General features: G+C 42.9%; 1 protein-coding gene across 3 annotated transcripts in view; it reads left to right on the top strand.

Annotated features, from left to right (window-relative positions):
• Positions 1-9,780, top strand: part of DOCK8 (dedicator of cytokinesis 8) — a 96,694-nt gene extending 86,914 nt beyond the window's left edge. For all 3 annotated transcript variants that reach the window (XM_075137783.1, XM_075137784.1, XM_075137786.1), the window contains 9 exons: positions 439-582; positions 1,487-1,618; positions 2,401-2,535; positions 3,067-3,156; positions 3,584-3,820; positions 4,453-4,596; positions 5,615-5,721; positions 6,583-6,750; positions 7,392-9,780. In XM_075137783.1, coding sequence (XP_074993884.1) covers positions 439-582; positions 1,487-1,618; positions 2,401-2,535; positions 3,067-3,156; positions 3,584-3,820; positions 4,453-4,596; positions 5,615-5,721; positions 6,583-6,750; positions 7,392-7,455 — 1,221 coding nt within the window. In that variant the 3' untranslated portion in view covers positions 7,456-9,780. The remainder of the gene's footprint in view (positions 1-438; positions 583-1,486; positions 1,619-2,400; positions 2,536-3,066; positions 3,157-3,583; positions 3,821-4,452; positions 4,597-5,614; positions 5,722-6,582; positions 6,751-7,391) is intronic.
• Positions 9,781-17,132: the final 7,352 nt, after the last annotated feature.

The following is a 17,132-nucleotide window of genomic DNA, read 5'->3' as shown; positions in this document are numbered from 1 at the left end:
ACTTGAAAGTTCAACTTCTTCAAGCAGGTGGCAGGAGGTCCGGGGTGCAGCTTGGCATTTCCCACCCCCAGGTGCCAGCAGCAGGAAGGGCACATTGGTCGTGACCCCTGTGGCGTGGGAGATTGAGCTCACTGCAGCTTCATGGAAATCCAGCCACCAGAGGGAGGCCAGTTTGCGACCTACAGGAGTCTGCCTTTTAAACCTGAGGCGGGAAAGAAAGTTTAGGATTCTTGTAGCGAAACTCCTTGTCTGCCATCTGTGGAGATTTATGATGTTACATTCGCTTCTAAATGGAATTTAACTGTGTATCCCCTGGCTGTACTTGTATAATCTCATTCTTCTTTCCGTCGTGTAAATATGTTGAAACTGTTTCTGCCTCGATCTTTATGATAGGCTATTGATCTACATTTCTGATTTCTCTGCTCTGATGTATTTCAGAACATTTCGTCCAATGTGCTGGAGGAATCTGCTGTTTCAGATGATGTTTTGTCTCCAGATGAAGATGGTATATGTTCTGGAAGGTATTTCTCAGAAAGTGGTCTGGTAGGGCTCCTGGAAAAAGCAGCAGAGCTCTTCAGCACGGTGAGTGAGGGCAAAATCACTAGGAGATGGAGTTGGGCTATCTGGGCCAGATCCATAGCTTATTTTCCTGCACATGAGGAAATAAAGTCTTACTGCTAAACCAGGCTCCACAGATCTGCCCACTGCAAACAACAAGAGGCAGAGACCCATTTTATGGCTGACCCAGCCCTGCCTCAGCCAGGTTGGCTAAGTTGGGCGTTTCAGATAGCCTAGCTCAGCCATATATCCACCTCTACTGTGCAGACTATAGGTAGCATCAGCAGAAAGTGATTGTCCCAGGCATGAACCAAGCCTTTTGGTTGGTATTGTCATGCGATAGTATATTTAAGAAAAAGATCTTGCTTAAACTATAGATTTTAGAAAGCATGTGAGAGTTACTCCTGTGCTTTTACACAGCATACAACCACCAGCCTCATAATCTACACTTACCATGTAAGGAGTCATGATGTTAGTACCCAAGTAGCTCATCATATTGCTGTAGCGCTAAAGAGGATATATGATTTCGCATCTCTGAAGACATAATATGGGTTCCTTTTGTCCAGATGCAGGTCTGGTTGCCCTGAACCATACATGCTAAACAAATCCATTTCCTTCTACTCACCTGCAGTTCTAACTCTTCTAGACCCTAAGTAGAAACCATGTGGTTTAGACAGGAATTTGTGCTTGAGAGCCCAACAGATCAGAGATCCAAATTAGATCCAGTTTGTTGTTTGCCACTCAGAACTACCCATTTACTATTACTAGTTTTTAGAAAGCTAAAACAAGCAACATAGCAGATTAAAAGATGAGTCCCATAAATCCCCTTTTCAGCCAGGCCATTAATGGAGATCTAGTTGCTTTTCAGAGTGCGTGAGGACTCATTTCTTTTCTTCTATTTTTTACCCTTTTTTTTTTTCCTCCCAAGGGGGGATTGTATGAAACTGTGAACGAGGTATACAAAATTGTCATCCCCATACTGGAAGCACATCGAGACTTCAGGAAGCTTACCTTGACACACAGCAAGCTACAGAAGGCCTTTGACAGCATTATTAATAAGGTACTCGTGAGGCAAGCCACTGCTAGCAAGACACATTGTTGGGTTGCATTGTTTATTTAAGACTGGTGATAATAAAACTGTTCATGTGAAATAGATCCATTTCCTTTTCCTAACAAAAGCTTCCATCTGCTTTGGTCTACCTACACAGGGTAGTCTACAGTGAAAAGAGGCTCTATCCTCTCTATAGGACAAAGCAGAGATGAACATAAAACTGGTTTAGAGTTACAGAAAAATAGCTGAACAGGTCAAACTTAGAATAAAAACATGTATGATTCCACCTGGCCACATCTATTTAAGAAGAATAACTTTATTGTCAATTAATTAGTGTTTTCAGTTATAAAACAGAATAAATACAAAATCCTGGCTAAATTCTCAGCACTTATACTGCCCCTTTCCTTCTCTTTCTCCAGAAGAATCTTATTGCTGAGTCTAGTCAGTTTCAAATTCTTATCAATTTTTGTTGCAAAATTTTAATTTTTTTAACATTAATACAATGGAATTAAAAAATAACAGGGCGGGTTTTTTTTTTTGCAAAAGTCACTTCATGATTAGCCTAAATTTTAAGTTAGATTTCAGTCAAATATCCCTTTAATTTGCGTGCTTTCCTTCATGAATATGTGCTTCTAATCCATCAGCATTGATGATACATAGAACTGGCTCTGAAGTAGGGAAAATGTAGGATTCGTGGGTTTTCTTATTGGGCAAAGAAGGCATCCAAATACTACGATGTTGACATACAAAAATAAGTTATTGTAAATTTAATCTTTCTTTTTATCAACTAGGGTCAAAAGCGAATGTTTGGAACTTACTTCCGTGTTGGTTTCTATGGATCCAAATTTGGGGACTTGGATGAACAGGAATTTGTTTATAAGGAGCCTGCAATTACCAAACTTCCTGAGATTTCTCATAGATTAGAGGTAAAGGAAAACACATTGTGTTAACATGATCTCCAACGTTATGTTATACTTTCTAATGAACCCACATAGTTCTAATAGTATTATTGGTATATAAAAATCTGGAACGAACTGATTTGTACCATAGATTATTTCCTTTGTGTATATCCTTTCCATTGTAGCCCTTTTTACAGCATAAGGATGAAAGTGATCCATTCTCTTGAGGTCATGCCTCTTACGGGCAGGCCTGTAATATATTGAATTATTTGATTTGAGCATGCCAGATATTTGCTTTGGTATCTTTTCAGCTTTTGCATGGAACTGCAATGTTCCCTTCTGATCGCTTTACCTCGAGTTCTGCTTTTTTGTGAGCAACTCACACTGATCGTTGTCAGAAGATGCCTTACCCTGGCCAGCTGTGGTTCATGAAGCAGTATACTGACTGTACAGAGCTCAGAAATTGTCATGGTTACTCCTTTCTCCTAAAGGCATACAGATCATTAGCATTATATTAAGGACTAAAACCACTTCTGGATAATTCTGTTTCCCTTCCAGGGATTTTATGGCCAGTGTTTTGGGGAGGATGCTGTGGAAGTGATTAAGGACTCTGCTCCTGTAGACAGAAGAAAGCTGGATCCCAATAAGGTAGGGGAAGTACTACTGAGAGTGTTGAGTGTTCTGTCACAGAAGAGAAAGGAAGAGAGGGGAATTCCCCTTGAAACTTTTATGCTCAAACATTAAGGCATCGAAAAAAACCCCAACTTGGCTGTATTTCTGTGCCAAGGGATGTCCTTAAAGCCTCTGTGTAAGGCTTAGTTTGGTAGCTTGTCACAGAGTGTGGAAATTAGAAGTTCTGACCTCTGTCCCTGCTGTGGCTCTGATCCCCAGGGTTAAGTTGTGCCCTCCCCAAAGGCAAGTTTTCTTAGCTCTGAGGAAGAGAAGGAGCCTTGAAGGATTTGTAGCTCTGTGCTCTTCCAGACCATTTTTAGCCAATGTGAACTATGGGATATTTCACATATGCTGTTCCTTTTCTTGGGGAAAGTACTATAATGGTTCATCCCTTTTTTCTCAGGCATACATACAAATTACTTTTGTGGAGCCATATTTTGATGAGTATGAGATGAAAGACAGGGTAACCTATTTTGAGAAGAACTTCAATCTCTGTCGGTTCATGTACACTACACCTTTCACCATGGATGGCCGCCCCAGAGGAGAGCTTAGTGAGCAATACAAGAGGAACACCATCCTAACCACAATGCATGCTTTCCCATACATCAAAACTAGAATCAATGTCATCCAAAAAGAAGAGGTAATTGGGTTTTGTGGACAGATCTAATTTCTCAGGGGCTTGTGGAGTCTCTGGGTGGGAAGATTTTCAAATTCTATGTTTGGCAGAAAAAAAGAAAGCTGAATTTCCCAGACATGTTACTCTCATAAATAGGAATGGCACAGAATGGGTAGACAAATGCAAGATGGGTATTTACTATGGAGAAGAGAGAATGGTGAGCAGACATTCTTCTTTTGACCTCCCGGTTGTAATGCTGTGTAGGAGGATGTGTGGAGCTCTATTTATGGCTGTAGTTCTAGCTGATAAAGTACAGTCAAAGAACTAAATTGGGCTCAGAGCTGGTTTAGAGACAGGGAAGCTTTATAAAGATAGAAAGTGGAAAACCATTTCAGACATGAAGTCAGTAATTTAGAATAATAATGCATTTATGCAAACAGGGAGTCAGATCCACATCCTATTCTTGCAAATGATGTCAAAGAGCTTTGCATCAGATGCAGCACCTACCAAGGTGACATTTAGATTGAACAGTCTTCCTGGGTTTCACAACTACTGCTTTTGGCATGGGAGAATGATAGTGGTATTACCAGATTTAGAACAGATCAACTGCATGCATGATTCAGGTAATGAAGCATCTTTTCTTCCATTTCCATTAGTTTATTTTAACCCCAATTGAAGTTGCTATTGAAGATATGCAGAAAAAAACACAGGAACTAACTGCAGCCACCAACCAAGAACCACCAGATGCCAAAATGCTCCAGATGGTTTTGCAGGGCTCAGTTGGAGCCACTGTAAATCAGGTGAGGGATCCAAATAAGCCGGATGAAGAGTTTCTGCATACTTTTCTCATTGTGCTTTCTTTTTTGCTCTCATCTCTGCACTGGAAGTAGTACATCTACTTAGACACATTTAGTCACGATGTGCATTTAAACTTCATCCCTTGATATTTAGTCATTGTATACTGTTCATTAGGTATGCTTTTGGTGAAAGTGCTCATGGAAGTGCTGTCTTGGTTGTAGGTGCAGAAACTCACAGAAGCCTTCTGAATGCATCCAAGGATTTTCCATTTCTAGCACACTAGCCAACTCAGCCATTTTGTTCACTCCAGGTGTATCCTTGGGGAATGGGAATAATAATAACAATTCTGTTGTGAGACCACCATAAAAATACATTAATTCAAGACCTGAGTGCCCCAAAAAGAAAGTTGAGATGCAATAATTAGAATATGCCTGCTAACGAAAAAGGCAATTTAAAAAAAAATTTTAAATGAAAGAATGAAGACATAACTGAGAGGAAAACTTGGCATTATCCACAATTTCACAGAGCTTGGTTTCTTTGCTGAAAGCCTAAATACTCTAAGTTTCTCCAGATTCTTCATCAACCAAAGCCTCTAGTCTGAAGTAATACTTTGTTGTAAGCTTTGGAAAGAGTGGTCCTTTTCTGCGTTGGGCTTATTTAACTCCCTTGGGGTCTTGTAATGCCACACATAAGACCTGTGTTTCTCTCATGTAACAAGGTTTGGCAGTAGAGCTAGCCCAGCTTTTCTCTGCTGAGTAGAATTTGACTGTTCCCTTTTTTGTGGGGCTGGAGGAGAAATAAAAACAGAAGTGGATAAAATATGATGGGCAAAAACTCTGCTTGCCAAAGGAAAAATTGGGGGCAAAAAGGAGCAAAAAAACATCCTTTTATGGTGTCTATGCATAGTTTTCTTTTCTTTCATAATTCCGCTCATGAAATAACAAACAGCTTAACCAAACACGTGGTCTGTTTTCAGTCTAAGCAGGTGTTTCTGACATTTTCCTGTGTTATTCCTATAAGGGACCGCTAGAGGTAGCGCAAGTGTTCCTGGCTGAAATTCCAGCAGACCCCAAACTTTACCGACATCATAACAAGCTGAGGTTGTGCTTCAAAGAGTTTATAATGAGGTCAGTAAAACAAAATTGAATTGCATCAATATAGTCAATAATCACAATAATTCAACGATAATATGACCGTACAATTAATTATGCAAGTTAGTATCATGAATCCTGGTATCTCACGCTTTAGACACTTGGTCCAGACTTTTTATCTCTGTTTCATGGTCAATGCCTTGGTAGGCTTTGCATCCCAAATGGGAGAAAATTTTAACACTTTAAACTAATTATATAGAAATTAAGATCTTCCATTAGTTTTATCTTTTGATATTTTACAGAAATCAAACATTTCAGACTGTTGCCCGGATTTTATTTTTAATGAAATGACATTTTTATGTAGGAAGCCGTTCATAAGAAAACATTTGACCTTATCTGTCAAGCAGACACACTGGCAGTGGTAGACACATACGGCCTTTGCTTTAGGTATGCTTGTAAATTTTAACAAGCATACTCACATAACAAGATATTCATCTCCTTAGTCCAAACAAAGCATAATTGCTGAAGGATAAGTTTGAGTTAAATAAAAAATGAGCCTTATGCAGAAGATACAGCTCTACTCTCTGCTATTGTCACTGCATCTGTTTACAATAAGTAGGCAGGTAGCTCGGTATTCTGCATTCATTTATTTTTTTTTTTTATTAGCTTCCTTATGCATTTCTAATGTCTTAAAAATTTTACCTCAATTTGTGTACTTAGAAAAGATAGAGGTGTCTTATTAGTTCATTATCATTTTGGACTTTACAAGTTATCAGAGGAATGCCTAGCCCAGAGGAGCTGGATCCTTGGCCATTCAGATTACCTAACACAAAGTTAATGAGTTTAACAGAAGTAGGTGACACACGTCATGCTTTTTTTTTCTTTCCTTTTGCCTAGGTGTGGTGAAGCAGTGGAGAAAAACAAGCGCCTTATTACTGCTGACCAGCGGGAGTATCAGCTAGAGCTCAGAAAGAACTACGGGAAGCTGAAGGAGAACCTTAGGCCCATGATTGAGAGGAAGATCCCAGAGCTGTACAAACCTGTAGTGAAAGTCCATAGCACAAGGTACAGTTAGGGCAGGGTTATCTGTTGTAGCTATACAAAAAGTTGTCATTTTTGAAAGGAAGAAAGGCAGTTTTACTGGCAGCTAAAACAGGCCATAATATACACTGCCAACTTCATACTTGATTAAAGAAGTCTGCTGCCTTCCGCTGGGGCTGAATGTAGTATTAACTGTGTTTCTCAAGCTGCTCATTCCTGGGGTAGAGGATTTGTGTCATTTTAATGCATCATTAGAGAAGACTTCCCCCTTGCCTTAATGAGATATTGGAAACATCTTGCCATTTCTTCAACATTTGAAGCCAGGAAGGAGATAGAACAGGTATGTGTTTGTTTTGAACACATAACATCATGCGGTGTTAGCCAGCATGAAGTAAGAGGGATCCTTTCACTCCCAGATAACATAATCCAGTTTAGGCCCATGACTGGGACAGAAGAGTCTTAACTTACGTTCTTTACTTATGAATATACGCTTCTTAACAAAGCCACTGGGGTGGGGTGGGAGTGGGAGAAGCAATATGCCTCTGACCTGCCAACACATAACATGTTTCAGCTAGTGATTTGTCAGCTGCTCCTTTTCACAAGGCAGGTATTTTCTGGATTCTTTTTCATTTGCCAACTTTATTTATGGATCTGTTTCATTGCAGGGAATCTTTTCGTAACCACAGTTTTAGGAAATATGATGCCCAGACTTCTTCACAAAGCACCTAAGGACTAGCTGCTTCGGCCAAGGAAGAGCTTCATGCTGCAAGCCAGAAGTGATGAGGTATTCAACATCTACGAAATCAGAAATCTCTCACAAGACAGCATGTGCGCTTTCTGGACAGCATGCAGAAAAGCATTTACACCAGATCACTGAATGAAAACTGGGGGATGACTCCTAATCAACCATATCTCATGAGGGCTTGGGAAGGCAGAGGGTGCTTTTTAGATATTTTTGCGTATATTGTAAAACAATCACATAATGTGTGGAGGGATGGACCATTAGAGTGGTCAATGGTGAGACCACTAGCTAATAGACATAGAACAGACTAACAATGGCTAGTCACCACTAGCTAACAGACATAGAACTCTGTAGGGTTTGGTTGAGGTGTTACGTGAATCCAAATAACGTGTCTGAGGGACGCTGACAAATTATGTCTATTTATGGTCCTTCTCCACGACAGCATTTATCCATGTGCTTTTGGCCACGGAGCACATTCTGCAAGTTCATCACATGCTTAAACGCTATCTTAATGAGGAGAGCATGGTCCCCTGCTCAGTGTTTGCTGAGCTGGAGCTGTAGGAAAGAATAACTTCAATCAGGTTCTGTCACCAGTTTCTATCACGGTCCTTAACTGCAGGGAGAGTTCTGCACAAGTTTTCTCAATCAAAGCTTAGAAAACAAGAAGTACCAATAAATAATTCTTACAGATCTAATTTTTTTTCTAAGTATAGGGACTACTATTTGACATGCAGCTGCATTTCTTAATAATCAGTGACATGTTTAGCAGAGCTAACAAGTAATAGTTTAAAAAGAAAATGCTAAGCTATGAGTGATTCTTTTACTATACAATGCTCTTATGTAGATAACCTTATCCAAAATTAACTACAGAAGCGCACAGTGAGGACTCCCTACAAAGCACTTCGCTCAGGCTTTACTGCAGCTTAAGAGAAATTAGCACATAATTTATAATACCTAATGCTTAGTATTTTCTGAACCCTGAGCAAACATTTCACTAAATAATCTTTACAGCACTTCTCTGAAGTAAGGAAATATTATTACAATTTTGCAGATGAGGATGTTGATAGAGAAAGAGAGAGATTAGGACTTTGGAACTCATTTAGTGAAGCAATGGCAGAGCCATTGTATTTGTATTGTGACCATGCTTACCATGTAATGTTTGTATTTTGATACAAAGATCCATGAAAGCGTCCCTTGATATTACTTCCTTCCCTCCACCTTTTCAGGGTTTTGGAAATTATAGTTCAATGCTGATTAAAGTAACAAATCCCATTTGCCCAAACACAGAATTTAATGTTAAAATTAAATGAAACGGTGGAATTAAGTTTTTCCTTTGTGCTTCATTTTAGAAAATTATAGTGAATTTTCTCAGAGCTGATGCCACGTGTTTCTAAATGCAAAGCCTCTTTGCTCCAAAAGTATAAGGGAGATTGAGGCTATTGCTTTTAGTGGAAACATTTTGACTTTTTATGGTCATCTGCAGCCTTGCCATTTAATAACAGGAATTTTCCCAGCACTTCGTTGACATCTGAGTGAGTCAGATTTTGAATGTGTTATGTAGAAGATTCACAGGGATGATCAAACAACATGAGGTATGGAAATAGGTGAAATAAACCCTGCACTTACACAGCACTTGGAGTGTAAGAAAGCATTTCCTTCCTCATTCATAGTATTGTTAAATGCAATAATCAGGAATAAGTACTCTGTGAACACATCCGAAGTATATAAGCAAATGGTATAAAAAGTTCAAAGCAAAAGATGCCTCCATGGAGTGGCTTCTCTGTATTCAGGTTGCTTTGAAACAGTTCTAAGTTGAAAAGATGATTAATCTCCCAAAGCTTTGAAGCTGTGAGATCTCTGCCTATCAGAACCTAGTCCCTTATCTATTGTTTTTAACAGCCTGTTTGGGAGGAAGGTCAGAATACTGTGGATCTATCAACCCCATAATCCAACCTCATTGTTTACAAGATGTTTATCCTTTACAGCCTAAATAACAGAAACCTCAGGTAAACAAAAAAAACATACAGATGTACAATATACTAAGTAAAAGCAATGAAGTATTTAATGTTGTGTGGTCCTTGAACTGAAACAATACTCAGGATAATATGAATACTGAAGGACTCTTCACTCACATTTTACAAGCTGAGCACCCCTCAACCAGTTGGCCAGTCTTGCCCTCAGTTTGTAGCTCATGTTGTCCCTTCTGCAAATGAAACATGGTTTGTACATTTCTTTCAAGAGCTGAACTATGTAAAATGCAAATTTTCTACCTTATGATACTCATTTTGCAATAAAGTGACTGTTTCACAGGATGTTCAGAAGTGCCTTTGTGTTGCACCTTATACCTCAATAGAATCCAGCTGGAAAGAAAATTTCAGTAGGAACAACCTTTCCTTGTAGAAGCATCATTCAGCAGAAAATACAAAGATTTGGGCAGGGGAGGTGTCAGTCTGTCTTTAGAATAAATTGTCTGTTGCAGGGGTAACAGGCAACAACTTGCTTCCTAACTTCTTTTTTCATTCAGTGTCCATGAAAAATGGCAGTGGGAAGCTCAGTGACAGTAGTGCCCTCCTTTCTTCCTCTGACACGTAGATGTAGAGCAGAAACTTGCCTGATTCTTGAATGACACACCATCTGGGAGATTCAAGGCTAGGGAGAGTTGCCTGTGTCCACACTAGTTAGGTCCAGGGCTAAACTACTGAGGCTGTCACAGGGGAACCAGCAAGTGAGGCACAGAACTACACCCACCCTGGTCCAGAGATTCCCACGGGTGTCTCAGCTGGGACTGCACCATAGCTCACTTAATCCTTGCATTTACCATCAGCGAGCACCGGCTTTGAGGAGCATGGTGCTGGTTTTGGGGCTGGAATCCTTTAGCTCAGCGCGAGCGTCTCTCTGTTCACCACCCCAGCCGTGCCCCGTCCTGCTGCACCGCGCAGCGGCAGGCTGTGACCAGCAGCGTCGAGTCTGTACACAGCCCCCTCGCCCAGCACAACACAGCTGATCCAAATCAGGTGTGAGCACACGCTCGCACCTCTGCCAGCGTGCAGACAACACGCGTATATAGGGAGTCCATGCCGGCTGTGAGAAGCCCAACACTGATGCCCAGAAGTATAAATTAACCTGTCAGCATGTTTTGAACACATTTGAACTGTCAAGGTGGGTGCTTTTGGTCAGCACTACTGATCCTACATGGGCAGCCCTAACGCTAGACTTCCTGGTTTGCAGAACAGCAGCCTTCATACTGCATGAAAAATATCACACGTTCAAGGCTTCAGCAGGTGATGGATTGAACAGGCACAACCATGAGTAGCTGTAGCCACACTTGTGCCGGGTAAAGAGAAATGCAGTGTTGTCACTTACAACTGGCAGGTCTGGGTTACACGACCTCTCTCTGGAAATTGAATGCTTCCTCATTAGGTTTCCCACTGACGTGAACGCTTCGAAAAACTAAAGCAAACATTTTAATTCCTTTTGTTTTTCCTTTTTCTCTGTTTGAAGTATCATCATCTCAAATATTTCCAGAAATTGTTGTCCCTCAAGCAGGGTTCGTTACCCAGTGTGCAATAAGCCAATCTCACACACAGAGCCGAGATACTTGTTTCTTTCATGTCTGCGCAGAGATGGGTGCTAGGTGGTAACTCCACAAAGCTAGCACCCCAAAATACAAAACCAGTCCTTATTTATATGCTAAAATCAACTAACTACTGCCCATTCTACAAACAGATTGGTTATTATAATTTTCTCATTACCATTCTGCTTTGTCATTCTTAACATTAACTATGCCTGTTCAGTGAGTAGGGGGATTAATGTGGTAGGGGGAGATTTCAGCAGTGGAGGTGTGGTTTTCGTATTATAATTAGGATAGGTTAACTTAGGACATGATCTTTGAGGAACTTGGCACAATTTTTACAGTTTGAAAGACACTTCATTTATCTCAAGTTCATGCCTACTGGTTCATGACCATCCGTTCCTTTCCTGTTCTAAAAATCAATTTATCAAACTATTATATTATAACAATTCCCATAATATCTTAATTAAACATTTACAAGACTCAGCAGCTTCTTCATATAATCTTACTACAAAAGGGGAACTAAAGCTTAGCAGAAGCCTGACATAGAGCCAGCTAGGACTGGCTTTAAGGTGTTATAATCCATCAAAGCAATGCTTGATATGAAAATGAAGCACATGATAACAGTGTTTTACTGTTTTTTACTGCACTACCGTGCTGCTGCCTTCTGGTAGACAGGAACACGCACAAGGAGTGTTCATGGGATGTTGCCATTAGTGCTGAATTTGGGAGTGGGGGAGCTGGGAGTGGAGTCAGCTCAGCTGACTGTGTTTTAACCATCTTTTAAACCGGTTAAGCCGAGTGACTAAAAAGTAATCAACGGGTCTTGGTGAGTTACCTCAGGTTGGGTAATGCTCCGGTCTAATCAGTGCACTGAAAGGAGAAGGGGCCCCTGTGGAAAAAGTCCTTTTTGATTACGTGAATAAAGGCAACGCACACTCACAGTAGAGCTCAATTGGTGTTTGGGAAGGTAAGAGTGAAATCAAGGGAGGGGAGCGGAGGGAAGGGGAATGGGAAGGGGAAGGGGAAGCCAGCAAGAACAGCTTTACAAAAATTAAGCTGATAGTGCTTGCCTCAGAGGTTGGAGATTTCTCGGCAGCCTGGAAGAATGCCATTTTCGCTGTGACTTCATGCTGCCGGCTTTTAACATTGGGAGAATAATATTAAGTCAACAGGGTCTAAAAGATTTCAGAGAGGTTGGCTTATGTAACAGACTTCAACCATTGATTAAATTAGGAAGAACAAAACTCTTGTAATCTGTGGCAGGTTAAAAAGAGTAAAACCAGTGCTCCGTGACTATGTAAAAGGGTTGCTCAGCTCAGGTTGTAGAGAAACCCAGTTGCCCCCAAGGCCTGCTGCAGCCTAGGACAAAGGCTGCAGCTGAGTGAAAGAAATCCATCCATAAAGAAATAAATAAGCAATCAGAGAGCAAAGGATTAAAAAAACAACACGTAGTGGGGAACAAAGGGAGTAGTACCATGGAAATGGAATGAAGGGCAGGTTAAAGTGCTCACTTTCTAGACCGTGTGGGGCGCTCAGCACCAAACTGAGGGCTGCTGTGCTTTAATGGAAGCTGTCAGGCACAAAGTAATCACAAAATATTAAAAAATAATAAAACAGGGAAAACTCTAATTTTTCTAATAAAAATATTCTTAGGTTTTGGGGGGGATTTTGTGGATTTTGGGGGTGGGTTTTTTTTGTTTTTTGATGCTGACTGCCTGGATTTTGCTAGTTTCCGTCAAGTTCCGTTTTTTTGGGGAACTGCAAATGCAACAAACAAAAGGCACGCTGTGCTTTCCCGTCGCTGCTTCGAAGGAGGCAGACTGAGTGTCAGGATTGCTACTTCCAGCGCGGGATCCAGGCCGGCTGGGAGCAGCGACACGGCCCCGCATGGCTCCTGCGGTAACGGGTGCCAAGAATGACCACTGGTTCCACAGCTTATGCACAAAAGGGATGCTGTGGGCAGAAGTTATTCAGCTTGGAAATCCAGTCATAGACAAGCACAGTTTGAGGAAACAGAGAGCAAAGGCAGAATCTCCTGTTATTTCTGCTAGATTTTGTTCACTGCTAATCTTCTCTACTACTAACCGATGGAGGATGCACCCAAATGCACCCACCAGTGGCTTCGCAGTTACTGGGATCCTGCTCACAAGCCAGGCACCATCACCGGGGCACTGACCCTGTGGCACCAGCTGCCGTCCCGGCACTCAGGGTGTTTCACTGACAGAGGCAATCTTCCTAGAAAGGCCAGCTAAGCCTTCCTTCACTGCTGATCATTCGCACAGGCTGGTAAGGAAAAGCATTTAACACACGGTATTTGTGGTTGCAAAACCGGAGCTTGTTTCAGCCTCTGTTTAACTTCAGCAGTTCATTTTCAAGCAGTTCCTGTCTCTGCTCTCCGTGATGCTGCTGTAACTCACCCCCTGCCCAAGGTCCCTGTACCCGACTGCTGTGAACCTACGCGTGGGCTGAGCAGGACAGCCAGGTGTGGGAGGGGGCGGCCACGAAGGTGTCAGTGTGGCTCACAGCTCTGCAGGCACAGCTGCAGGAGAGCAGTGCAGGGACTGTTTTGACAAATATATTAATGACAAATATATAATACAAATATTTTTTTACAAATATCTTAATGACAAGAAGAGAGCCAAGGGGAATCTCCATCCTCTATTGGATGTGGGGGGGAACATTGCCACCAAGGATGAGGAAAAGGCTGAGGTACTCAGCGCCTTCTTTGCCTCAGGCTTTAATAGTCAGAGCAGTTATTCTCAGGGTACTCAGCCCCCTGAGCTGGAAGACAGGGACGGCGAGCAGGATAAACGCCCCATAATCCAAGAGGAAGAAGTTAACGACCTGCTACGCCACCTGGACGCTCACAAGTCTATGGGACCGGGTGGGATCCACCCGAGGGTACTGAGGGAGCTGGCAGAGGAGCTTGCCGAGCCGCTCTCCATCATTTACCAGCATTAACCTCCTCCTGGTTAACTGGGGAGGTCCCGGATGACTGGAGGCTTGCTAATGTGACGCCCATCTACAAGAAGGACCGGAAGGAGGATCCGGGGAACTACAGGCCGGTCAGCCTGACCTTGGTGCCGGGGAAGATCATGGAGCGGTTGGTTTTGAGGGCGCTCACGAGCCATGTCCAGGACAACCAGGGATCAGGCCCAGCCAGCACGGGTTCATGGAAGGCAGGTCCTGCCTGACCAGCCTGATCTCCTTCTATGGCCAGGTGACCTGACTAGTGGATGAGGGAAAGGCAGTGGATGTGGTCTGCCTGGACTTCAGTAGGGCCTTTGACACTGTCTCCCACAGCATTCTCCTAGAGAAGCTGGCGGCTCACGGCCTAGACAGGTGCACTCTTCGCTGGGTAAAAAACCGGCTGGATGGCCGGGCCCAGAGAGTTGTGGTCAATGGAGTTAAATCCAGTTGGCGGCCGGTCACGAGCGGTGTTCCCCAGGGCTCAGTACTGGGGCCGGTCCTGTTCAATATCTTTATCAACGATCTGGACGAGGGGATCGAGTGCTCCCTCAGTAAGTTTGCAGACGACACCAAGCTGGGCGGGAGTGTTGATCTGCTGGAGGGTAGGAAGGCTCTGCAGAGGGACCTGGACAGGCTGGATCGATGGGCCGAGGCCAACTGTATGAGGTTCAACAAGGCCAAGTGCCGGGTCCTGCACTTCGGCCACAACAACCCCAGGCAACGCTACAGGCTTGGGGAAGAGTGGCTGCAAAGCTGCCTAGAGGGAAAGGACCTGGGGGTGCTGGTTGACAGCCGGCTGAACATGAGCCAGCAGTGTGCCCAGGTGGCCAAGAAGGCCAACAGCATCCTGGCCTGTATCAGAAATAGTGTGGCCAGCAGGAGTAGGGAGGTGATCGTGCCCCTGGACTCGGCACTGGTGAGGCCGCACCTCGAATGCTGTGTTCAGTTTTGGGCCCCTCACTACAAGAAGGACATGGAGGTGCTGGAGCTTGTCCAGAGAAGGGCAACGAAGCTGGTGAAGGGCCTGGAGCACAAGTCTTATGAGGAGCGGCTGAGGGAACTGGGGTTGTTTAGTCTGGAGAAGAGGAGGCTGAGGGGAGACCTCATCGCACTCTACAACTACCTGAAAGGAGGTTGTAGCGAGGTGGGTGTTGGTCTCTTCTGCCAAGTAATCAGCGATAGGATGAGAGGAAATGGCCTCAAGTTGCGCCAAGGGAGGTTTAGATTGGAAAAATTAGGAAAAATTTCTTTACTGAAAGAGTGGTCAGGCCTTGGAACAGGCTGCCCAGGGAAGTGGTGGAGTCACCATCCCTGGAGGTATTTAAAAGACGTGTAGATGAGGCGCTTAGGGACATGGTGTAGTGGGCATGGTGGTGTTGGGTTGATGGTTGGACTCGATGATTTTAGACATCTTTTCCAACCTTAATGATTCTATGATTCTATGACTGCGCGGAAGAGCTGGGACATGCCAGCACGTGCCACCAAGGGGACGGCTCAACGCCACTGCTGGAAGGAGGATGGAAAACTGCCCAAATCCAAGAAGTGCTTTGGGGATTAACTCATTTTTTTGAATCCCTAGCAGCGCTCTGCATCAGTAAAATACCAAAGTGCACTTGCTGCATTCAGAGAGGAGAATTGCACACCATACATTAAAAACAGGGACTCTTCATATGTTCCAGGATGGTCTGAAACAGTGAGAGGGTACCTGTGTCTATACAACAACTGCCAGATGCCAGATGAAGCCTCTGGCTAGCAAAAATAAAGTGATAGGTCAGCTTAGTTTATGGAGGAATCCGTACTTACTGTCTGTGCCAGGTTGTGTTGTCAGGAGGTACATTTGAAGGCTGAAGACTTCCACTGGTAGTCACAAGTTTGTTGAAACATAAATATAGCATTATTAGACCTGGCATGCCATTCAGCTCGTCCAGTTTCCTACCCATGCAGCAGCCAGCTTCAGGATGAAGAATCTCTGTGAGTTATGAGAGAGGATCTACACCCACCTCCAGCGCTATAAATCACAGATTAATCAGCAAGGCATGTGTTTCAAGAACAGCTAAAACTTTCCCCAGTCTCTGCCAAAGCAGCTTCACACTCATGTGTGCAAAACAGGAACAAAGGACTTGTTCTCTTCTTCAGCTTGATCACTGGTCAAGGTGAGATCTTTAGTGTTCGGAACTGTCACTAAATAACCGTCAGATGGGCCCTTATTTGTTAAGTCAGTCAGCAGATGAGAAAAACAGGAGTAGATAGCTTGACCACCCTTCTCATCAAAATGCCCAAGTACATCAAGTTTTTTCACTTGCACTTTTACAGCCAAACTTTTACAGTTTTACTTCCATATCCTAATCACATTTTAAAAAAAAAGATACCATGCCTCTAAGTTAAAATCCCCTTGTGAATTTGAAACTAGAATAAAAGTTGAGAAAGCCCATTCTAAGAGGAGAAGTGACTAATGAGTTTGATGAAATCAAATCATCATCACAGAAATGAAATCATCATTTATACAAAGTAAATGAATCTGTCTGTGCATAAGAATGGTCTTTGCTAGTCCAATTCTGGCACAGAGCATATTTTAGTTTGAGAATTTGCAGTGTACAAAGACAGAAAGAAAACTCCAAATATCTTGTATATAAAATGCAGGGGTCCTTCGAAGTGTCCCTCAGGCCCTATCTATCTCCTGCTGTGGAGCCAACATCCACGCTGAGGGAGGAACTCCTCCAAGGAGCCATCAGGGAAACGAATACCGGGGTCGTTAGTTTCCTGATTCTGCCATTCCCTGGGGTGAATGTGCACAAATTTAGGATCATGCCAACTGAGTCTAACTTTGGAAGTTCATTTAACAAATTCTTGCTCCAGCAAGAAATTGCCAAAGCTTTTTATCTCCTGCTTTCTTCCTATAGTTGTTGCTTTTGTCTTCTACTGTGCGTCTCAAGTTTGCTGTCAGGGTGCTGTGAAATGTTTTCTGCCTGCCCTGGCATGTTTGACAGGTATCCTGTGAACTTGTCCAAGCCAACTCTCCCTCTCATGAGCTGGCATGTGGACCTGCTCATTTCCCCCAGCATAGGTTACTGAACAGACCTTTGGTGATAATTTTAGGTTTTAGCTTGATTCCTCAATGTA

The sequence above is a fragment of the Calonectris borealis genome, chromosome Z, assembly GCF_964195595.1.
Source record: "Calonectris borealis chromosome Z, bCalBor7.hap1.2, whole genome shotgun sequence".
In the NCBI taxonomy this organism is placed as follows: domain Eukaryota; kingdom Metazoa; phylum Chordata; class Aves; order Procellariiformes; family Procellariidae; genus Calonectris; species Calonectris borealis.
Note: the sequence above shows the minus strand (reverse complement) of the source record. Positions and strands in the feature narration are given on the sequence as shown.